Source organism: Sitodiplosis mosellana, unplaced genomic scaffold (genome assembly GCF_009176505.1).
Source record: "Sitodiplosis mosellana isolate CC-2019 unplaced genomic scaffold, AAFC_SMos_1.0 Smas_scaffold_6064, whole genome shotgun sequence".
NCBI lineage: Eukaryota > Metazoa > Arthropoda > Insecta > Diptera > Cecidomyiidae > Sitodiplosis > Sitodiplosis mosellana.
Genome location: NW_022601305.1, coordinates 35318 through 58262, shown reverse-complemented (window position 1 = coordinate 58262; position 22945 = coordinate 35318). Strand labels below are relative to the sequence as shown.

General features: G+C 34.1%; 4 protein-coding genes across 4 annotated transcripts; 3 read left to right on the top strand and 1 right to left on the bottom strand.

Moving 5' to 3' along the window:
• The first annotated feature begins 1104 nt into the window (after nucleotides 1-1104).
• Nucleotides 1105-3863, top strand: LOC129573400 (uncharacterized). Its single transcript, XM_055453891.1, has 7 exons — nucleotides 1105-1568; nucleotides 1888-1934; nucleotides 2162-2327; nucleotides 2530-2745; nucleotides 2954-3000; nucleotides 3236-3386; nucleotides 3486-3863. Exons 1-7 carry the CDS (start codon nucleotides 1418-1420, stop codon nucleotides 3638-3640), a joined length of 933 nt encoding a protein of 310 aa, XP_055309866.1. The 5' UTR covers nucleotides 1105-1417; the 3' UTR covers nucleotides 3641-3863.
• A 10366-nt stretch (nucleotides 3864-14229) lies between these two features.
• LOC129573402 (uncharacterized) lies at nucleotides 14230-16416 on the top strand. The gene is made up of 5 exons (XM_055453892.1): nucleotides 14230-14890; nucleotides 15446-15492; nucleotides 15622-15643; nucleotides 15710-15847; nucleotides 16068-16416. The coding sequence occupies exons 1-5, from the start codon at nucleotides 14734-14736 to the stop codon at nucleotides 16259-16261; spliced, it is 558 nt and encodes a 185-aa protein (XP_055309867.1). The 5' UTR covers nucleotides 14230-14733; the 3' UTR covers nucleotides 16262-16416.
• An 806-nt stretch (nucleotides 16417-17222) lies between these two features.
• On the top strand, nucleotides 17223-19910 carry LOC129573396 (uncharacterized). The gene is made up of 5 exons (XM_055453881.1): nucleotides 17223-17801; nucleotides 17951-17997; nucleotides 18384-18418; nucleotides 18484-18611; nucleotides 19138-19910. Exons 1-5 carry the CDS (start codon nucleotides 17642-17644, stop codon nucleotides 19293-19295), a joined length of 528 nt encoding a protein of 175 aa, XP_055309856.1. The 5' UTR covers nucleotides 17223-17641; the 3' UTR covers nucleotides 19296-19910.
• Nucleotides 19911-21224: 1314 nt separating this feature from the next.
• Nucleotides 21225-22721, bottom strand: LOC129573416 (odorant receptor 82a-like). Its single transcript, XM_055453909.1, has 5 exons — nucleotides 22487-22721; nucleotides 21999-22271; nucleotides 21814-21913; nucleotides 21474-21737; nucleotides 21225-21345 (listed from the first exon to the last, which is right to left on the bottom strand). The coding sequence occupies exons 1-5, from the start codon at nucleotides 22636-22638 to the stop codon at nucleotides 21289-21291; spliced, it is 846 nt and encodes a 281-aa protein (XP_055309884.1). The 5' UTR covers nucleotides 22639-22721; the 3' UTR covers nucleotides 21225-21288.
• Nucleotides 22722-22945: the final 224 nt, after the last annotated feature.

Sequence of the window (22945 nt, the reverse complement as noted above, 5' to 3'; positions counted from 1 at the left end):
ATATTTTCGATCGAAAACGAAGTTAGCCGCATGTTTCAGTCGCTTGTTCGAACTTGCTGTGCTCAGAAGATCACCAAACTCCAAATACTCCAAGATATTCTCGAGACAGTCAACGTTCAGTACCGTTAGTTTCATCCTTCCAATTTTTGATCCACCGATATTTCTCCAAAATTACAATTGATTTTTTTTCTCAAAACGGTTATACTTTTTGCAATTCGAACTTTATTTCACAATTAATATTTTCCTCTTTACGCTGAAGAATATTTCTGAAATGAAATTGATTGTTATTTTATAGGAATGAGGATAAAAAAAGATTTCTCTTTTTTATTAGAATCGAACAGATTCAACTGATTACAAACTTTCGAATAAATCACTAGAGAGAAATCAAGTCAAGTTTCACCTTGGACGATCTGTTTATCACTGTGTTCACTGTAGCCTTTTCTCGGTTATTTATAATGGTAAAAATACAAACCAAATAAAGTATTATATGAAAGTGTCTTTCAATTCTTTCTTTCCAGCTGTTTCAACATTTGCGATGCAAAGAAAAAAAATTAAATCGGTTTATTTTGACAATCATTAGATCTAAAGTTAAGGCTTTGTCTTACTAAGAAATCCTGTCGAATGTGTAAAATTGTAAATCTATCTCTCTTTCGCTCTTGATGCGTACGAGATAGTGATATCAAACTCAGAATATGAGTTAATTTTACAAAAAAAAACACACACACAAACCGCACATAAGAGTTCATGAAGTTATCGAGACACGACTGTACTCTATAGAATACATATGCGATTGTATGACAGACGATTCATCTCATTTCAAATACATTGAAACACGCTAACAATACTACATTCAAACGCTATTGTTTACATTCAGAAAGGTTCACTGGACCATGCGATCGAGTGTGTATTAGATACAGTGATATTACATAAACATGTATGATCGTGTATTGTTTACGTCGCTTTGAGCTCAAGACATACGTGTGCATTGAACACTAGTGTATATTAACGCATACACGCAGCACTTGTTTGTAAACCGAATCAAAACTGGTTCCGGCCGATGCGAAGATTGCGTCTGCGTACAGTTTTGTAAAATCAGTTGGCGCAGCCACAGTGTTTTGATTCTGTGTGATTGAGTTTTGATACTTTGGAGCAAATATTGTTAAACTCGTGTATATTTGAACTATAGCTCAAAAACACAAAGGGCCTTTTCAGATTGGATGAACAAAGGAAGCGGCAGTTTTATTCGAAAAACTCTACAAATAATTCGAACGAAGGGAGTGTCACCGGCATTGAGAACAATTAAATAAGAACCATTGTATTTCGGCACGACATCAAGGCCACTGCGTTCGAAACGTGTCTTGTATTCCAAATCAATATCGTCAATTTGTTTTTAAACTACGTTTCAAACCAACTCAAAATGGACAACGAACGATCGAATTTTTGCCCGAAAATTTCGAGTAAAGTAATTGCCTGTCTGGGCATTGCCTTCAGCTTTGGACTGGTGGCATTCTTTGGATTTGTCTTTATGACATTAGGAGTGCGATTAATTTTTGCTGTGCTGATCTTTTGTAAGTTTAAACACCTGTGTGAGACGGTTTGCTCTAGGCTTAAGTACCTTTTTTTTTTAATTCGAAGCGAATATTTGGGTTTTAATCTTCTTTTTCACACTAAAAAGATGGATTTTATCACCTTTTTCGGCTTAAAAATGAATCTCGATCTAATTATGACTAGACATAACGAATTTATCACATTCGTCAAACGTTTTAAGCGAAAAGTTCGAGAAAATGTGTAAAAAACACATTAAAAGAATAATCCTCTTATTTTTTCTGTTCACAAAGCATTCTGATTGGGCCTTAATGACTTTCTCTCTTTATTTTTATGATTCAGTTTCAAATCTGGTGGCGGCGTTCTTCTGGTTTAATGGTTTAGACGCGGTACGTAAGAAAAGTCGGAAAAAATACTGTTTTGGTATTTACTTTTGAATTCAATGTTCTCGGATTTGTTATGATCTGCTGGATCTAACACCTTCGATGGACTAATTCAAACCATTCTTTTCCTGGAGAATGTTCATATTTGCAATCATTTTTCATTTTTAACCGGAAAAACTTGCAAAACATTCAATAACGAGCACATCTCTGTAATAACGAGCTTGCATCCATAGAATCGCACCGAATTTATGATGGCTTCGATCGTTTGTTGGGGGCTACAATTGGAACTGTGGACGAGTTACTTATTCTTGATCGTGCTGCAAAATGCCTTTGAGAAGCAATATCCCGGTTTAATTGCTGTAGAAGGCACAAATGATGTGGTCATTTATGCGCTAACAGGTGATTTTACAGCCAAATTCATGTAGAATTAAACAATCCGACTCAAAATCCAATTTCAATTAAAAAAATTTCATTCAATGCAAGTTTGAAATTCAAACTTTAAAGATATGCCAAACAAATTCTGTTGCTTCACTCCTGAGTGGTTTCCTTGAATTCCACAAGATATTTGACGATTGAAAATGAACTCTTGCCTTCGTTTCAGTATTTTTCTTCGTTGTTTATTTGTTCATCATACTGAATTATGTGTCAATAAAAGCGCCGTTAAAACGAAAGAATCCGCCAACGAATTTGGGTTGGAAAATTGCCGGTGTGGCAGCTGTGTGGCTGTTGACGGCATTTTCCATTGCACAGTCGCTATTACTTCGATCATCGCCGATATTTCAGCATCACGACATTTGGATAAAGCGGCTGGTTTTTGGTGAGTTTGAGTAACTTTTTCCTGCATTTATGTTTCTTTCTGCATTTATTTTTGCTAAACGAATGAAAAATCAGTTTGTCAATTTCAAATTGAAATGTTTTCTATGGAAATGTTCAATGAAATCGATTCAAGCGGAATAATATAGAAAGAAATGAACAAATTGTTGAGAAATAAAACAAATTTTGGTGGTGATTTGATTCTTCTGCAGTTTTGCATCTCACAGCCGCTATCACCTGGGCCTGTGGCGCGATTAAGGTATGATTGATGATTGAATTTGGCTTTTTAAAAACCAAAAATCGATAGACAAATATCAAATTTACAGCAATAATCCAATTATTTCAATGAAATGTTTCATTGCTTGATTTTTTTTTTACTTTTCTTCTTATTCTAAAAATCAAATGTGTCATTTTGGGTATCAATTACCTACACCATTCCACACGAAACGTATATTAGCACACATTTGGTTATAAATTGTCATTTCTTTCAACAGAACAAATGGAAATACCTAGCTGCATCGCTCATTTGTTGGTTCCTGCCATTGGCTGCATTTTTGTGTGCTCTATCTCGTGAATTATACAATGAATATCACACATTTGATCGAATTATTGTGGAGTATCATATAGCAGTTTTCGAAGTCACAGGTATTTAGAAGCACTAACGACTTTATTCCACGTCGCAGCCGTTTTTATTAGAACTGACAATCTTATACTGACAATCTTCTGAATTTACTCGATTTTCAGCAATTTATATGGTGATATATGTGATCGCAATTCTGAGCTACTGTTCAATGAAACGAGATTTCCAGCTACAACAGGCAAATGGTCTCTACATAGCGGCGCCCACTGAAAATAGGGATTTGAATGCCGAGTGTACAGCAATAGCTAGCTTCAAATAAACATGGAAAGCATATGGGAAAAACAGAACATTCTCATCAAAACGTGGAGAAATAACTTGAAAAAACCAAAACAAGTCATAAGAATAAAATGGAGTTTCTCTTGATGAAATAAAAAAATGGAAAGAGAAAAAAAGTGAAACAAGGGATGCTTATGAAAACGTGATAGAAACGAAGCACGAAATTGTTTTGTATGTCCTTTTTAACTCAAGAAACTTGGGTAAAATCGTAGAGTCGAATCAATTGTTGGATATAGTTTAGTAAATAAAAAACAGTTTTCCTAAATTTGTTATCCGTGTGTTTACTTCTGTAACTTCATTATTTGGATGGACCATAGTGCATAGCTTTGCAGTGAAAGAACGCGTTCAAAAACATTTGCTCATTCATATTCTGCTGCATCGATTTCAGATTTAGTTCATATTTTCAGAGTTGAAGGAATTTGGTGTTTAAATCATCACGTAGCAGTTGGATTTGATGGTTTTGGTTTGTAATTACACACACGCTTGCGTAAACATGTATTCGCGCAGCGGTATTGTTGTGAGAACATGTTTGCGCGCGCATCTTTCTTACACGAACGACCGTGTACAACGAGATGCAAGAGTATGTGTTTGTGTGTGCCACATGCCGACCAGCTATACTGAAATAGAATATCTATCCTAGCATAGAAATATGCCAAATACAAGGCTTGATCAACAGTTGGTATGCAGTCATATTTGTTTGCTTATTCCTGGTAAACGGATGATTCGAACAACTGCATATTTGGTTGTACTTACTTACGACAACATACGATAATAGAAAGATGTGAGTTGGGCTCACTACGAGGGAGGTCTTTCAAATGAAATGTCAATAAACGGAGATAAAACACATTCTACCTGCAGACCGAGTGATTAGACATTAGTGCAGTACCTTCATTTTCTGTGTTTTTCGTAGACGAATGTCAGCACTGTGCATGTTTTTGTTTGAATGTTGTCCATCATAAATAACCGAACAAAATCTTCATTGGCCACAGTAGTACACAGATTGTCAAAGGTGAAACTTGGCTTAAATTCTCTCTAGTGATTTATTCAAAACATTGAAATCAGTTGAAGCTATCAAATTAAACAAAGAACGAATCAGTTCTTTACAATATACCTGCTATTCGAAAAGTCTGCTCAACCAACCGATCCTTAAGTTAAAAGAAGAAATAAATTGAAATTGTGAAAAAACAAATTGCGACTCCCAAAAAGTGAAGACGTTCCGGAAAATTTATTTAAAAACTAGTGAAATAAATTGTAATTTTGGAGAAATATCGGTGGATCAAAAAGTGAAAGGATGAAGATAACGGGTCTTAACATTGACTGTCTCGAGGATATCTTGGAGTATTTGGAGTTTGGGGATCTTCTGAACGCGGCATGTTCAAACAAGCGACTGAACCAGGCAGCTAACTTCATTTTCGGTCGAAAATATAGAGAAAAATGGTTAAACTTTCAAGGAATATATTTTTCGCGAAATCAACCACTTACTATAATAACTAAAAATATGATCGAAATTCGTAGCTTGAGGTCCAGTTTGCAACTGATACGCTGTTTCGGGCATATGTTTTCCAATATCATCTTATCATTAACAGGAGAAGGAACTTTACACGATCAACATGTTTTAAATTACATAAACGAATATTGTTTTGACTCTTTAAGCCATATCAAAATATGTAATAGTCTAAAGGGTTGGGAACATCTCCGGAAGTCATTTTCTAAAGTTCAATACCTACTTTTGCATGGTTGTTATGTTGCTAATAATGAAGATATTATCAATAGATTATTTCCAAATATGCAACAATTAATCGTCGAATTTTGGGGTGGTGAAAACTCAGTTAAGCCGCACATTTTTGCCAAATTTTCAAATCATTTTCCGAATTTAAAAATATTCCATTTTTCACTTTGTGTGTCAACTATATGCGGTGATACTTTAGCTCCCATTTTACGCGTGAATCCACAACTGGAAAAAATAAGTTTCTACACAGAAAATCCTCTTCTAGATTCCATTGACTTTCGAAATGCGATCAAAGGTCTGAGAAATCTTCAGAAATTATCATTTTATGGAGAACCTACATACACCAATTCAATTGATAGTGTAATATATTTGGAAAATGTGAAAGAGTTTGCAATTGTTATTAATAGTAATAGTACAGCGAGAATTCCCTTTTCATTTGTCCAACTTAAAAAGTTAGAGATGAGATTTACCACTGGATTGAATGATGAACTCTTCAGTTTCATTGATAAATATCCTGGAATACAAGATTTAACACTGCAAACTAACAGTTTGAGTGCTGTGGAGCAGTTGAAAATAGCGAAATCACTACCGTTGTTGAAGAATATAAAAATCTCTTGCTACAAAACATCAGCCAATGAAGCGATTCACTTTATGTCACAGTTCCGAAATCTGGACGAATTTGATTTCTTTATACCAACTTCATATACCGATACTTGTAATGAATTTCAGGCGGGCTTAAGTAGCGAATGGGAGTGCCACCCATCAGGATATCGAAGCATAAACGCAAAGAGAATAGGTCCACAAACGAAAAAACGCAAGGTTCTCTGAATAAATCACAAGTAGATAGGACTAGCAGTAATATCAACTTACTTCGTTAATTAAAGAATATTTTTACTGTGAATGAATATTGTGTTGCCGTTGAGAAAAAATGCACTTTTTTCACATAATTTTCTACCATTTTATTTAAGAATTTCATATTTCTTGTATACCATTCGAACAATACTTTCAAGCTCATTCAAAATGCCATTTCATATCATTCTTTTTATAATAAAAATGTAAATTGAACACTTTGCTTTAATAAAGTCAATTTTTTCCAACGTTTTTAGAAATTTTTCAGAAATAGTTTTCCATCTCAACATTAAGGCAAATGTTTAGGATACAATTCAATTTTTCATTAAGTATTAAACGATGCAAAATGGATTTGTTATGCAAAAAAAGAGAGAAGAAAATGGAAAGCTGAAAGTGCAGAAGAAATAGAGGATTGTAATTCGTCTAACCATAAGTTTCATTTCATAATTTAATCTCTAGTTGTGTATTTGTATATCCACATGGATGCGTCTAAATTTAAACATAATAAATTGAATTTTTAACAATTAAAATTGATGAAATAAATTTTAAGGCACTATTTCCAATCGTGAGCGATCGTGAGCTTTGGAAATAGTGCCTTTAGTAAGATCATTTTCAATTTAATGTTCCAATTCAATCCGTATGCACTTAAACCACAAGAACTCAACAGTCAAAAGCGACGATTGCTAGTATCGTGTCAATGGGCAGTTGGGCAAAGCAACGCTAGATACCATAATACTAAACGCATCCATTTCTATTAAGACTTAATGTAATTTTTTTCGCGCGGAATTAGAAAACAATGAAAAATGAATGTGTGCGTTTAATATTATGCACTATACTAGCAATAGTCGGTCAAAAGGAAGTTGGCGAAACATGATTAGATTCATGTTGTTTGTATTCACAATAAATTTAGTCTTGATTCAAATCAAACAACAATCAAATTTATGAAGAAACGAATAGCGATCGTCATTTACACTGTTCATGTGTGAATAATAGAATAATTTGAGCATTTAACAAGGAAAAGACTTGGTATTGTCCAATTGAACACAATTGAACACTGCTTATGTTATCTTTCGATGGAAAAAGAAGCAAATTCGCGTAACCTATGCATAACACTAACAAAACAAAGTAAAACACGAATTTGCGATGAGCTCATTCAGTGAATCTTATTCCAATTCGTTTACGCCGTTGGACGCACTCATGAACGTTTTTTTTGTCTACCCATATGTTTTCTGTGCGGTGGAACGAAGCCCGCTGCGTTGCACAGGCGAGATAGTGCACACAGCATTAGCGAGAGCAGAACAGCACACTGTACTGCTCTTGCTGTAACACACACTGCAATGCATACGTACGTAGAAGCCTAGAGCGCAGAGTGCCAATACACAAACTCACTTATACGCATGCAAACTGTGCTTTTGACCGGCGCAAGATAGCGGTGGCGTCTATTCGCAATTTGCGGAATTTTCAAGAACTATCAATACTTGTTGTTGTTGTCATGAATTTCGCAATAACAAGAAGTATTGATAGTTCCTTAAGTTGCCGCAGATCCTATTTAGGCGCTACCGCTATTCACTGTCACGTCAAATACATTGGTTCTTATGGGAGAGAAGCACAGGTTGTACGCATGTTACAACGACTGAGTTTACACACTGTGTACTAGTGTATGTGAGTATATTGGCGCACTACGCTTCTATGCTGAGTTAGTACGTACGCATTGCAGTGTGTGTTAGAGCGAGAGCAGTACAGTGTGCTGTACTGCTCTCGCTAATGCTGTGTGCACTATCTCGCCTGTGCAACGGGGCGGGCTTCGTTCCACCGCACAGAAAACATATGGGTACTTTAACAAATATAAAAAAAAAGTTTGCAGTAAGCAATGAACGATCTGAGTCACAACTTTTGACACTGGATTCGCAGCGCTTGGAATGAGATGTCAGACGTTTTCCATGCAGCACCTGTGCAAATTCGTGCAAAGTAGCAACCTAATCCCAAGAAAAGTTGCAAAAACTCCGATAATCGCACACAGGCAATTTTCGGTACATGATTTCAATATTCATTTGCAACGATTCGAAAATAAATGCCTGATGAGACATTGAACCAACTATTTGGCCACGAATGAACCAATTTTGTTGGGAGCTTTTTCTGAAGGAAAAAGAATTTAAATTGGGGAGATTTTTGACGAAAAATAAACTGCACATTTCCTATGCATTGAAATGAATAAATTTCCTGCAATTATTTCAAAATCATTATTGCCCATTGGCTGACTGTGGACGGAGAATAAATTGAAAATTTCCAAATGATTTATATTTTTTAAAGAGTTTTTATTTTCGTTAAATGAAGGACAATCTAATGCTAATTTGTGACTCAAATTGGACCGGATCTTAATTAAACTTTCTTATTTTTATGATTACAAATATTGTATAATTATTATATATACATACAGAATCCGTGTGATTAAACCCAAAAAACTATTTTCTCGAACTAAATTCTGCCTTGGCATGCGTTTGTCGATGTTGAACGAATAACAGTTTCTTGCTAAATTGTTTCGAACAAACGGTGCATTTGAAACAAGTTAGTCGACCTTTTGACGTGGTGTTTAGTTGTGTGTCGTTTTGAGCTTGATGTTTCTCTTCATGTTTCTTCAGGAAAGTTTTCTGTGTGAATTCTCGAGGGCAAAATTTGCATTTGATCGGCTTCACTCGCATGGAACCGGGAGATAGTTTCCGTGATGGTAGCATCAATTCATCATCAATTTGGCTGAACTCGAAGAGTTTCAATGGCCGCAGATGCTTGGGCGTATTCTGAACCATATTCAAGTAATGTTGCGTCTCTTGTTGATGCACCCACAATGCGAGCATTGTTACGAATTGCTTGAAGCAAATAGGGCATTTGTGTTCTATGCCGAAACAGGAAGGAGAGCTCGAATAACAAACAGGATTCGCTTTAACAAATCTCTTCAGTTTTTTTGCTGGACGTTTTGACGATTCACCCTTAAAATTGTGTGAATTTCCAGCTATAGAAGTTGGCACAAGTGTTTTATTCGGCTTGGTGATTTCAGTTACGGTTGAATCACAAGCTTTCACAATGCATTTCATCGGCACAAAAATCGATTCGTCTGTTACTGTTAAATTCGAACGATCTCGACAATTGCTCATAAATGCATTGAATGAGCCTTTAACCCTGCAAATAGAAAAAAAAGTTGTAAATTATTAGGCATTTGAATGGAAGTCGTTTTTTGATGCAAAGAAAAAGAACTGAAAAATCGAAATTACTTTGGAAACAAATCGGAAAAAAAATCACAAAAAATTATTCAAATACTTACTGGTCGATTGTGGCCGAAAAGAAACGTTCGTTGAATTCCTTGTCCAAGGATATTTCTTGCAATTGCATTTCTGATGCAATTTTTTCCAAAGTTGCACCTATTTCGATGTCAATTTTGGAAAGGAACAGTTTAAAGATTTTTTCCACCTCGGGAGTCGTATTTTGTGCGAAAATTATCGATGACATTTTCGATTCACCTTTTTTCAGTTTTTCTTTTTTAATATAAAAAATAAACACAATGATGATTGCACTGGAATATCGTTCAAACTTGTGTGATAGCTCTTACGATGTTTACGGTTCAATATCTCAAGACCAACTGATACCTTTGCTTGGCTGGCTACGGCTTTTATTTACATTTCAATGCAACCATTTTTACTGTTTCGTTAGCCCTTTTTCTTGGAATACAATGATGTCGGATTATGGTACAGGTACCAATTGAGGATCGGTTACTGTTTTTGGAACAAAATGTGAGCGAAAGGATTAAGACACTTGTTCTGCTGTTGGTACTGAACTGTTTCTTGAGAAAAGACCATTGCGGATTTTGAGATAAAATTTAAAGGGCCAGCATATCCGCTAGGTATCATTTCAGTCGGTTGATGTTGAACGAAAAAACAAGTTCGCAGTGCTACCAGCGCCATAAGCAAAACCGTTATGAATCTGATTTTTTTTTCGATACAAAATAATCTAAAAATATCTTCTAATAAAAAAAAAAGTTAGAATAAAGTTGTGAATTCAATTTCTCAACACACGATTAGACTGACAATTCAAACTCTTGTATATTGTAAGGTATATACTATATACAAATCCACACAAATTGCTCTACATGACTCAACTGAAGTCAATGTAATCAAACATTTTGCACCGTGTCATCAACTTGAGCCACATGTCTCAAAAATGCCATTTATACCACACAAGTTGCTAATTTTAAATTCCATTTTTTTTCTTCATAAAATCTATGAATCGAAGACTATTTGTTATTATTTTCCGTTCAATAAATAAGAATCTTAATGAATTAATTAAAATTGATTTATGTCGTCCATATAACTCGAATAAATATATACTGTTATGATTAAATAACGATTCCATTTATTTTTAGACTATTTATGGTGAAATGGAATGCTTTGTGTGGAAATAACTGTAAAAATTTATGATCTACTTCGAATGGCCTTGTGTAAAGTGCCTTTTTATAAGCACATCAAAGTGTGTAGCTGTGTCACACAGCATCGTATAGTATCATGCCGGATACTTGATTCTTAACGGATACGAATATTGATAAAAATAATTTTAAACATTCTAAAACCGCGCGCACACACACACACACACAACATGGGGCTCAACCATAGAAAAAACTTTGGTGTCAATAGTTTGCGGAGATTGCGCCGTGAAAAAAGAACACAGTGGCGCGAAAGTAACTCAAATTGTGTTATCTTTGTCAGTAGCGAAATGAATTTTGATTTGTTCAGTTCATATCGAAAATAAAATGACGATTTTTTTAGTTTATCTCAAAGTGTAAAGGCTAATTTGTACGCCTTAAATGAATAAGCAATACAAAAATTGGAACAAAAATAGTCATTTTCATTGAATTAACAAGCATTTATAATAAATGATTTATCGTATTCCTAAATCGGATTAATAGTTGAATAATTATTCGTTAAAGAAGCACCAGAAGCGTTAAAAAGTCAGCCACAAAAACAGTTCTAGTTGAAAATAGTGTTGTGTTTTGCTCGTTTCACGTTCCATGTGTTATATAAAATTGTGTTCATTTGTGAATGAAACATTGAGAGCATAATTTTTTGGCTTCGACCCAAGATTGTTTCATCAAAACGTGCTCAACTTGTGAAATCAACAAACATTTATCGTCTATATTTATCGTTGTGTTGAAAGAGTGACAATCAAAATGACTAACGGCCATTCGAATAGCTGCTTTAATCACAAACTACGCAGAAAATTCTTGAGCTACCTTGGAGTAGCATTCAGTACGGGACATGTAGCGTTTTTCGCGTATATTCTCATGCGAATTGGAACCATCAAACTTATTCCAATTTTGATATTTTGTAAGTTTTCACCGACAATTGAAGAAGATTGAAAGGGCTTCGAATTAAATCGCAGCTTTAATGAGTTAAAAATTTAAATCCAAATAAATCCATTCAAAAAAATTGTTGAATTTTCAGTCTCTGATGTTGCCGCAGCTGTTTTATGGGTATTTGGTCTTGATATAGTGAGTGATTTTTACTTTTTTCAATCAAAACCATTAACTACCTCTCCAACATTATCATTTCTTCAAAACCATCACAATTCACTTCAATTTATTAAAATGTGTTATTTTCTTTTCTTCTTAAAAATGTGTCGCTCGATAGAATAAAACACACTTGATGCTAATTTCATTATATTCGTGGGGTATTCCAATATACCTCTGGATTAATGCAATATTTGTTGTGATCTCACAGGATATAGCATTATCAATCGGCAATTTATATCGACTTGAAGACGTTTTCATTTATGTGCTAACAGGTGTGTGAAAAATTCATAAAAGTTGAGTTCAAAAATTATGTTTAATTTAATTTCGATGACATTATTTTCGCATTTTGCAGTGTTTTTCGTCGTCTTTTACTTCTTCTTCGTAATGAGTTATAAATCAATAAAGGGAACTAATCAAGAAAGTACCCAAAAAGCTGATTTCGATTGGAATATCGTCGCATTATTAGTTTCTTGGCTGATTTCCGCCTACACAGTTGGACAAATATCGTACTTCTCATTACTACCTAAATCTTTACATTCGGGATTTTTTTATTTCGTTGTATTTTTGATATCTGGTGAGTTATATTTTCTTCTCAAATCGATCACAAAGACGTTTCATGCATGGATTTCAGTTGATTTCACTCTATTCATATTATCAAATAAAGAATGTTCTAAATATCAGTTTTCGATCACAGGCTTGAATTTGACCGTTACGTGCACTTGGGTGTTTGGAATTGCTAAGGTAATCCATGGATCAAGTATTTCATCAAATTTACTGTGAGAGAATTGATTTTTATGATAAGGACGATTTGAAAAAGGTTTGATCAGTCGCACAGTATTTTCAAATCAGTGTATCCGTCGATGAAATCAATTAGTATCGATTTGATAAAAAAAAAAGTTTAATAAACTGGATTTTAATAGTATAATAGAAGCTTTTATCTACACCTTTACACACGATGACAGCCATGTGTACCGTTATTTATAAATCCAAGTGAAATTTCAAAGATGTATTCACTGAAAATCGCTTCAAATCCTCAACTTTCAGGTGAAATCAAAATCTATTTTGACATCATTGTCTTGTTGGGTAGCTTCGTTGGTCCTTTGGATAGGCTTTCTCGCATATTACATTTATGGGAAAACAATTCCTGAGTTCAGTAACACTGGTCATCGTCGATATGGTGCCATTTATGCAACAGGTATTTATATGCACGTTTTTATCATTTTTAAAATATCATAAAATATCACTTTTTATTAATTCGGTCATAATTTTTTCTATTCTCAGCATTCAACATTGCGTTGCTTATCGTCGCTGCATTGTGTTTCAGATCGATGAAAAGAGATATTTTGGAAAATATGCGATTGAACGCTGTGTATACGATGACACCTGCCGAAATTGAAGAATTAAATGCCAAGTGCAATTTGATCAAAATCTCTGAGAAAAGAAATGAAAATGTACCGTAAATGAATCTCATTGACTTGTGCTTAGATATTAAGTTTTTCATTTTATTCACAGAAATGTTCAGCCATTCGTCGATTTTACATTTATTTATGCATATTTTTAAAAGGCTCATAAATTCAGAATTCATCATACGTACCAATTTCTCCCATTACAAAACAACAGCAATGACTATCACTATTCTTCTAATAAAAAAATTTTTATCATCTTTTTTATCAAGAAATTTAATAACAAAATAAATTTATTTTTATATTTAAAAGATTCTCATTTGAGTTTGAAGCGGCACTAAATTGAATCAAAATCCAAAAAGTCTTTTTGTATCTTGTGGAACTATTCTTCAGATTACATGGTTCAAAGCGAGTACACAGTGTTCACACTACACATACATTACATGAACAAAAAAGATCACGCATTCATCTTGAAAAATGAGCATTAGGTGATGTGAAGCGTGGTGAGAATCTTAAAAATTTCTTTAAACTTCTATATCTGTAGTCTTGCATGTCTTAAAAACCTCTTGTGCTTCTCATTTTTCTACTTTGTTTGCTTCTTCCGCACCATTGTCTGGCGAAGTGAATATTTCATCTAGTTCATTGCACATTATCACACTCACTTACCGCAAAGTACTTGATATGAACAGTTAACAGCAGACGCATACTAATTTGTGCGCTCAACTTCTTTTGGCTTTAATTCTATTTCTTTATTTCGATATCAAACGTATGAACGTACGTACCGGCGTTGATCGGTTGTTGTGTTGAGACGCGTCTGAGTATGGTTACTCTTGATATCGTAGAAGATAGAGAATGTTAGTGAGAATACGAAGAAGACTTGGAATAAGTAAAAGAATGAGAAGGGGCATTTTTTGCTCTGAAAACGTCTGCGTCGCATTTTGCGGCTCGCTTAAACATACATTAAGAACCAGAATTAACGGTGGTCACGGTAGAGTTCATGACGCTGCGTGTAGTATTTTTCCAGTTGTTGACGGAGAAAGAGTGTTCAGTTTAAATGCTTGAAACTTGTGACTAGTAAAATGTCTGCTTTTGAATGATTTTAAAGTCAATTTTTTCAATAGTTTCGGTGACATAGCTTCGTTAAAGTTTGAAATGCGAGAAAATCAGTTTTTCGATTGAGATTGAGATAAACAAAAAAGTATTGAAAAAGCATTTGTGCGATACGTGAAAAAAAACAACAGATTTCTCGGATTGCGCTTAGAAATTGCAAAGTTCCATGCAATTATCGAAAAATTTTGTGAAATCAGTGATCCTATGGAAGTGTTTTTTCTACTCTGACTCTGTTGTTCAATCTTTTTTGGGATCTTCTTCAGTTTTAGCTCTCTAGATAGTTTAGTAGTTGAAAATTTGACGTCATCAAATCATTCATAACATTCAAAAGTTTTAGAAGAGATAGAACAGAACGAAGTAACAAGAAAAAGTTTGATCTGTCTCATTTTAAATCGTGTTTTGCTTTGTGAAAAAAGATCGATGCACTCAAAATGGATCGATTAAGTGCCTGCTTAAATTGGAAAGTTGTCGGAGTAACAGTTGGTTACATTGGTATCGCAATAAATGTTGGATTGGCAACATTTTTCGTTGCTTTGTTCTTGTTGATAGATGGCGAAGTTTTTCTCATTTTTACGCTGTTCATATTTTGTAAGTCATGCTCAACGAGTGATATTTACATTTCTTGAAAACATCATTGAGCTGTTATCATGTCCATAGCGATAGTGCCACAATACATTTCAAATGTAAGTCATTTGACACATAGCAGTCAATGCCATCTCAATTCCAACTCATTGAATCATTGAATTTTTCGGCCACTCTTTTTAAACGTGTGTGGCTTTACTAGAATAAAATCAACTTTACGACGACGCTAACAGCTTCTCTGTGGGCCGTTACTACGCGTTAGCCAAAACGTATTGATGTTTTGCAATGGTTACTCGATGCATTTGCCAAAATACTATGATTTTTTTACTCTCTTCTACGATGTGTGTGCAGAGAAGCTGCTAGTGTCGCCGTAAAGTTGATTATATTCAACTCAAGTCACACACGAATGAAAAAAGTTGCTCGAAATATTCGATGATTCAATAAGTTGGTTTAGAGATGTCATTGGCTGTCTTTTGGTATTCCGGCAGTATATTTATGATCATGGATTTATCGAGGGGAAAAACTATTATTAAAAAATCACAATTTTTCTATTCTTCGCAGTTTTGAATCTGCTAGCTAGTATCGTTTGGCTGCGTGGGATATTCAAGGTACATGAATTTCGAATGATATTATATAATATCCAATTTGGTCAATTGATTCACTTCAGTGAGCTAAAAAGTCACTTAAATGATACGTTTAATCTCAATTCTTTTTTCACTTTTCTCTCGCAAAAATAGAAGAAGAAAAATTTGATGCGTGGTGAGAATCTTATAAATTTCTCTAAACTTCAATATTTGAGGTCTTTCTTATAAATTTCTCGTTCAGTCTCATTAATCTGGTGGGGATTTATATTGACAATTTGGGGCGGTTTCATGTTGTTCGTCATACTCGAAGGAATATTCGGAATGGTCGATGGAAGACAACCCTTCTTGTTTCATGACTATTTAATCTTTGCACTGACAGGTATGTGAAAAAATCAGAAAAATTCAAAAATTCCATTTTTAACTTGACTTTTCTTTGGAATTTTTTCTTGTTTTCAGTTTGATTCTTTCAATTTCTTTTCATTTCATTTCTTTGCTTTCTTTTTTTTATCTTTAATTATTTTGGCTTGAATCGCCTTTCGTTTCCATTCACAAAAAAATGAAACTTGTATCAATATTCATTTTTTTCGATATCTTTCCAGCATTTTGTTTAGCCGTTTATTTCATCGCTATTTGGAGCTATGAACCGATCAAAGAGAGTTTCAAAAGAAACCAACCCGAAGCAGAGCGGTTTGATGTAGAACTATCTTTAGCAACTCGATCCGTAAACAAAGACGAAAATAGACTAGTGCAAAGGTGTGGTTGTGGACCAAATTGTGACTGTTGCAAAGCGTAAAATTGACGATTAACTTAAGTTATAGGAAAAATGACCTAAGTTAAATGACATTATCTGAATGAATCTTAAACGTTTTGAAATATCGAAACGTCGTACTGATTGTAATGAGAAAAATGTATGACATTCGATAAAAAAAAAGCAGAAAAAATACAAATTTTACGACAATTGGATTAAAAAAACTATTTTCTTCATAAGAAACATATTGAAGTTAAATTCAAATTGTAGGCAATTGTTTAAAATAAAAACAGATGTTCCATTCAAAATGAAAACAATGTGAATTTCTTCCTTCTCTTCCGGATGCTAGGTAAAAATAGAAGTTCTTTTCTCAAGAAATGTCCAATACTTGTTGAGTATTTAATGCTTTTCAATATGGTTCGAATCATTTCAATGCCCATGATAAGCCGTTCACAAGTGCATTTAACTTACTCTCGTTAAGAATTTAAATAAAAATGTTTTCTACACTGAAAATTGTCAGTTCAATCAGTGAATCCGATGCAAAAACAAGTCCGATACAGACAAGTGAGTGATCCGAAATGCGTCAATAGTTCTGCCGTTATGTTCATGTTTATTCTGTTCTTTGGTTTGTCTTATTCGTAATTTCGTTTCGGTTTGCGTGCCACGGTCCGAAGTTTTTTTTCCTCGCAAGTAAATTAACGAAAGTAAACGAGCGCGTCTATCGTCATGAGTGAATGTTGCTTCAACAAAGTCACTTTATCGCATGCTTCTTCCTCTATTCGTTTTAAACACCGAACTGATAGTAAACACATCCACGCGCATTTTAACTGAAGGAAATGCCGCCTTTAAAAACAAATCGAGACAAATTGGCTTTTAAATGTTTTGCTCGGCGATTTTATGTGTCGTTGTGAATGCAAATGAATGTAAGCAACAGCAATGAGACTGTGTGTGACATAAACAACCTACACACAGCAAGAATAGCAGCACTTCATTGAGCCGATCGCATTACGTGTGCAGTATCACGGAGTCGGTGAACAGCGAAACAACAGTCGCTCTAGATTTATTTGTCGCATTTCAACGGTTGACCTTTACAGTGTCAAATGGGTTACTAAACCACAATATTGCCCGGGATTTTTTCGAATTGAAAAGAGATTTCGTTTGTTGTTCTAAAGATAAACGAGACAAAAAAAAATTCCTGAATAAGTGAACCAGTCTATGATTTCATTGTGATTCAACGGATCTTGTTCAAAGAAAAATTAAGCCTCTTATCAAAAATACTCATTAATTACGCATGTAACATCAACAGTTTCTTATCATCGCTTGCTGTTGTAAACGGTTCACAAACTAAGACAAGTGTACTTGGACATAATCACATCTGGAACTTCCGAACACAGTTGAAAACATAACAAAAAAAAAACACTCAAAATGGACATTTTCAAATCGAAGAGGTGCTTTGATTGGAAAGTCACTGGCATTGGAGTTAGTGTTGTGAGCATTGCACTGACACTTGGATTGGCTGCGTATTTTGGTTTATTTATTCTGAAGAGAGATGTGGTAGTATTTTTCGTTGGGGTTTCGATGCTGAGTAAGTTTTTGTGCTCGAATTTTTTTATTGACCGAAAAAAAAAACACAAAGAAGAAGCGATTGAAATATGAATCAAAGAAGACGATCTTCAGACTTCTGTATAATAAAGCTTTTATACTGATTAAATTTCTATTTCAACACATTTTCAGTTCTGAATTTAACCGTTTCCATATCGTGGCTGTTTGCTATTTATAAAGTAAGTGAGACTCTAAATGAAAATCACATTGTCCTTCTATCATTACTTTTCTTCAATGTTTTCTATTGAAAAGTTTTAGTGATTTCATTTTCATCCAAAAAAAAATTCAGAAGAAATAAAATTCTGGAACTATTTCATTCGTTTTAGGAAAAATAATCGATTCAAATCATCTTAAGGCACTATTTTCAACGCGCACGATTGCAATCGTGTACGATCTTTTTGGAATCGTCTATTGATCGTTGCTTTGGAAATAGCAAATATACGATCGTGGACGGTCTCCATATATGAGAACAATCGTGCGCCTTGGAAGTAGTGCCTTTAAACAAAAGAAAAGCATATCTCAAACATCGTTGAATGTTTAATTTTTTTTTCTTTTTTTTTTGCAGAAAAAGCCTGGATTGATGCTAGTTAGTCTCTTTTGGTGAGTTCAAAGTATAATAGAGTATGACTTGTAAATATTACACTCTCCGTCCCATAATTTAATAGGTGGGCGGTGCCACTGAGTCTATGGATTGGTTTCGTATTTTTCGTCCTATTCAAAGGAGTTTCCGATTATTTTAAATACAAATCATCACATTTCCACAGGGATCAAGGAATAATCTATCCTGTGACAGGTACTAATTGTCTTATTTCAATTTAAAAACAGAAAAAAAATCAAATTCAACTCAAGAACATCTGAACTGAATCTACTGCGAACAACAATTCTTTCACTCTAACTACAATTTACACTCGAACGAGTCAGTGTGACAGTCGACACAATGTGTGTGTGTGAGATACAGGCTTTGTTATGCGCTGAATCTATCATGCTGAATAAATTCATGCGATAGATTTATGCAATAAATGTGATGCGCTCGCTTTGCGGTGAACGAGGTATGTTGCTCTTCACTACCACTTAGCGATGCGTTCACTGCAAAGCATGAACGTTCATGCGTGAACAACTGAAGAGCAATAGACTTATCGCATGAATTTATTCAGCGTGATGGATTTAGCGCATACCAAAGCCTAGTGAGACAAAGTTTTATAACACACTATTTGGAAGAGTCAGTTTCAATGTTTGCTCTATGTTTGCTTTAATGAATTTCCCGAATTTTGTGCAATCAAAAATGAAAAGTGTTCTGTAAAATTTGGACTATTTTCCAGTATTTTTCATCGCTTTTTATTTCGCCGCCGTCTTATCATATAACAACATGAAGGAAGCAATCAAAAAAAGTCGATCTGAGATCCCAAGATTGGACGTGTCTTATTCGGTGACAGCAACGGAATGTAAAGATGTAATAAATTTACGCATTGAAGAATAGTGAAATGAATGAAACAAGAAGAAAAAAACCAAAACTTTCTCTTACAAATTTTGTTTGCGATGAATTTAACTGCATTTTTTCAAAGCAACGATTTTCTTGAACAAAATTGCAGATAATCGAATGAAATATGAATTTTTTTAATGAATTTTTTAAGTGAATAAAAAAAAATTAATTTGTAAACAGGAGTCATTTCAGTGAAACTCAAGTGAGGATAAACTAATGGAAATGTCTTTTCATTGTAGTGATTTTATTTAACTGATTTTTTTACATCTGAAAAATATTATTATAGACATTAGACAGCATCATTGATATTTCTATATAGATATAAGTGTTAATCATAATCAAATGAAAATTTCTCATTGAGGAATTGAAGAAAAGCAGAAACTAACTAATGGCTAATAGCCTATGATGGAGAAAAGACCAAAAGAAAAAAGGAATCTCTATTGTATGAAATTTATTTGCTAATTTTAATTAAAATCATTCATTCCATGATTAATGACGAGGCTGTTGAATTGTAAGAAAAAAAGTCGATAGATTCTTTGAATAAAATCATTCCACATAAATGAATTGTAATAAGAAACGTCAAATGTGATTAAATGTTGAGTTCGTGTTATAAAAAACAAACGGAATTGTGTTCAATTTCTTCTGATAATACTTATGGTAAGTCCGCTGACCTTGCATACAGTAACTGTATAAAAAAAAAATTGAGATTGTGCACAGTTCGTATGCTATATACTTCAATCATCCAATTCTAATCGCTTGCAAAGCGATAATAGAGGCAAATTTGAATAACGGAACGAGTAAAACCCGGAAAATAACATCAAAGATACTGCCGCACAATTATTTGAAGAGTGTGAGCTGTGATTGAATGTGCACTTGCTGCTATTCTGACTGTGTTTAAACATTTCATTAGCTCTAGACTAAAATTTATTTGAATTTATCATTAGATTTCTCATTTTTATGGACATTATCAGTTTTTAACAACTAGAAACAATTGATTCAATTGTTGAACTTCAAATATTCGTTCCTTTCTTTTTTTAAATTCAAATTAGGTGCTGTATTGACAAAACATAGATTATTCCAAAATTAAAAAATAATCGAAAAATCATCTCGTTTTTTTTTTCATTTCGTATCTTCAAATATGGAAAATTGGATTGTTAATTCGCAGGAAATGAAAAATCGACAAATACTTTGTTTTAACAGAAAAGAAAATTAAAAAGATTGCCATACATTGTGGACAAATGAACATGTCACAAAGCTTTGAAGTGAATGGTACGATGTGACATGAGCTTAACCTCGGCTATCAAGAATGCTATTTGTCATAATCCAGTCGGTTTGTGTCAACATTGATAAAACCACTGGCCATTTGGTCATAGTTTGGAACTGTTTATAGAGTGAATTTCATTGTTTCCCTTCCGTGTGATTATACTCTGAAGTGAAAATAGATAAATTAAACGAATAAAAGACAGAGGGAAATGAAAATAATAGGTTTATGGGCTATTTTTAAGCAATTACTCAATAAATGACTTAAACCGTTGCTGTCGTTTATTTGGAGTTTACTTCTTTGCTCCATTCGTCAACATAATAGAATTTAAAAAGTTGTTTTTTTTTCGAGTGGACAGAAAAGCAGCCCAAAAAATTGTCAGTCATATCCTTTTATCGATTTATCCAATGCTAAATTATGCGGCTAGAGCTGCAGTTTCATGGAACTAAAGTTGCAAGGTAAAGTGAATGCGATTTGTTACAATCAATATTGATGGCTCAAATGGATGGAAAAATGCTCATGTTCAATCAAAACTTCCTAAAAATTGCTATCGATCTCGCACGATTTGAAGAAAATGCATTATGACAATCAAACTTTTTTATTTCCGGAAATAAGACACTCAATACAATGAAGATACTAAAATGTAAACTGAATTTCAAGCAATCCTACTAAAATCAAACGAATATAATCTATTCATATTTTCGATGCGTTTTCAAATCCATCCTTCATTCAACGAGTTGTTGTGGCCTTAAGTGTCATGTAATAAGTAAACACTGTCTTCAACAACTGAAAGCAAGAGACTTCTTCGAATTACTTTCAAATAAACAAAATATTATCAATTTCAAAATGTTTGAATGAAATTGATTCAATCATGCAAGCAAAAAATGCATCATTCTTCGAATGAATCAACTCACTTTTTGTAATGTTTCCAATTGCAACACCGCCACACCAAACCCATGGTAAAAAATCGGTTTTTGTGTGTTTTTGATCAAAAGCGGGAGCCATTTTTGTAAATCAAGCGGAAGGTTATGCCAATTGCTTTCGTATAAACAATCGTTCATTTCGGAAAAGCTCTCATTGGCCACCTTCCCGAAATAACAGTACACGAATAAATTGGATAGGCCACAGAAAAATCCAATCAAAACGATTATTATTCGGGAGTCGATATCCTTGATTTGCTAAAAAAATTTGGAGAAAAAAGTCGTTATCCAGTAATTCGACTAACCAATAGGCTTTCTTTTCCAAACCAAATACCAGATCGATGTGAAAAACGTCACAGGCCATCATCAATGTGCTGAAAATCAATACGACGGCAATGTGTGGACTGTACACCTGAGCGGATTCCAGGAAAAAACTAAGGAAATCGTTGAAAATGAAACATTTCGGTTCAAATTTAAACAATTTTTTTTTCATCGCTTCTTCGAAAATGGGAAGATTACCTTTTGATCGAAACGTGAAAGCGAATCAGTTCGAACAGCGCCTTTTTCTTGTCGTCTGGTTTTTTATTTGATTTTTTCCGACCATTAGTTTGAATCAGATCCAATTTGCATGTAAAGAGTTTGAAGCAGCGAAGAAAGGCTCGATGATGTACACACAATGAAATGAACAAGAGAATTAGTGCGCCATTAGCAATGAAATACGCCTCAGAAATGATAACGTCGTAAATAACTTCCACGAAATATCCGAGCGGTGACTGGAAACTCCATGGAAAACTGATCAGAAAGTATATAGTTTTTAATCGATGATGATTAAACTTAGATGATTTTGAAACTAATTGATACCAATAATAATGTGATGTGATAACGATTTCCATACCAAATTTGACTTGATACTGGTATATTGTTACTATATCCGTGTCGAAAACTTGTGAATTCAAGTGCAACTGTAAATCATGAATTCAATTAACATTAATTCAAGTGCAACTTACACCATTTTGTACGGCCGAAAAATAAAATCCGCTTCGAAATGACCGTAAATGTGAAAACACCAAATGGTCGAAACCAAACAGGTGCCAAATATGTTGATGGAACATCCCAGCATTACGTAAATTAAGTACATTTTCCACAGCCATTCACTCATGTCATTTGCCCGAGTTAAATGTCGGTGTGACGCCTCGTCTGTGTCTATGGTCAAACAATGTCATATTGTGATTTCATTAGATAACGAATTAATAAATGACGTAATAATAAACGGTGAAAAAGTGGTGGGTGGAAAATTGGAAAAAATCATTTTCGTTTTTCATCACTGCATGGACATTTTTTTAATTAAGCACAATAAACACGCATACGTCTATTCTAGCTCTGACTGTGAAATTCTAGCTAGAGCATGTAATATTGGCTGTTATTTTAAGAATGGATCAACTGGAATGGGCAATGGGCATTGGGTA

Bases quoted from the DNA above. Each gene is read 5' to 3' on its own strand.
- LOC129573416 (XM_055453909.1), bottom strand. From the start codon at position 22,638: ATGAGTGAATGGCTGTGGAAAATGTACTTAATTTACGTAATGCTGGGA. The intron at 21,738-21,813 runs GTATTTGGTTTG...AAATTTTTTTAG, and splicing joins ACGTTTTTCACATCGATCTG to CAAATCAAGGATATCGACTC. The intron at 21,346-21,473 runs GTGAGTTGATTC...TCTTGCTTTCAG, and splicing joins AATTGGAAACATTACAAAAA to TTGTTGAAGACAGTGTTTAC.
- LOC129573396 (XM_055453881.1), top strand. From the start codon at position 17,642: ATGGACATTTTCAAATCGAAGAGGTGCTTTGATTGGAAAGTCACTGGC. The intron at 17,802-17,950 runs GTAAGTTTTTGT...ACACATTTTCAG, and splicing joins CGTTGGGGTTTCGATGCTGA to TTCTGAATTTAACCGTTTCC. The intron at 18,612-19,137 runs GTACTAATTGTC...ACTATTTTCCAG, and splicing joins AATAATCTATCCTGTGACAG to TATTTTTCATCGCTTTTTAT.
- LOC129573400 (XM_055453891.1), top strand. From the start codon at position 1,418: ATGGACAACGAACGATCGAATTTTTGCCCGAAAATTTCGAGTAAAGTA. The intron at 1,569-1,887 runs GTAAGTTTAAAC...TTTATGATTCAG, and splicing joins TTTTGCTGTGCTGATCTTTT to TTTCAAATCTGGTGGCGGCG. The intron at 2,328-2,529 runs GTGATTTTACAG...CCTTCGTTTCAG, and splicing joins GGTCATTTATGCGCTAACAG to TATTTTTCTTCGTTGTTTAT.
- LOC129573402 (XM_055453892.1), top strand. From the start codon at position 14,734: ATGGATCGATTAAGTGCCTGCTTAAATTGGAAAGTTGTCGGAGTAACA. The intron at 14,891-15,445 runs GTAAGTCATGCT...TATTCTTCGCAG, and splicing joins TTTTACGCTGTTCATATTTT to TTTTGAATCTGCTAGCTAGT. The intron at 15,644-15,709 runs GTGAGAATCTTA...TTTCTCGTTCAG, and splicing joins GAAGAAAAATTTGATGCGTG to TCTCATTAATCTGGTGGGGA.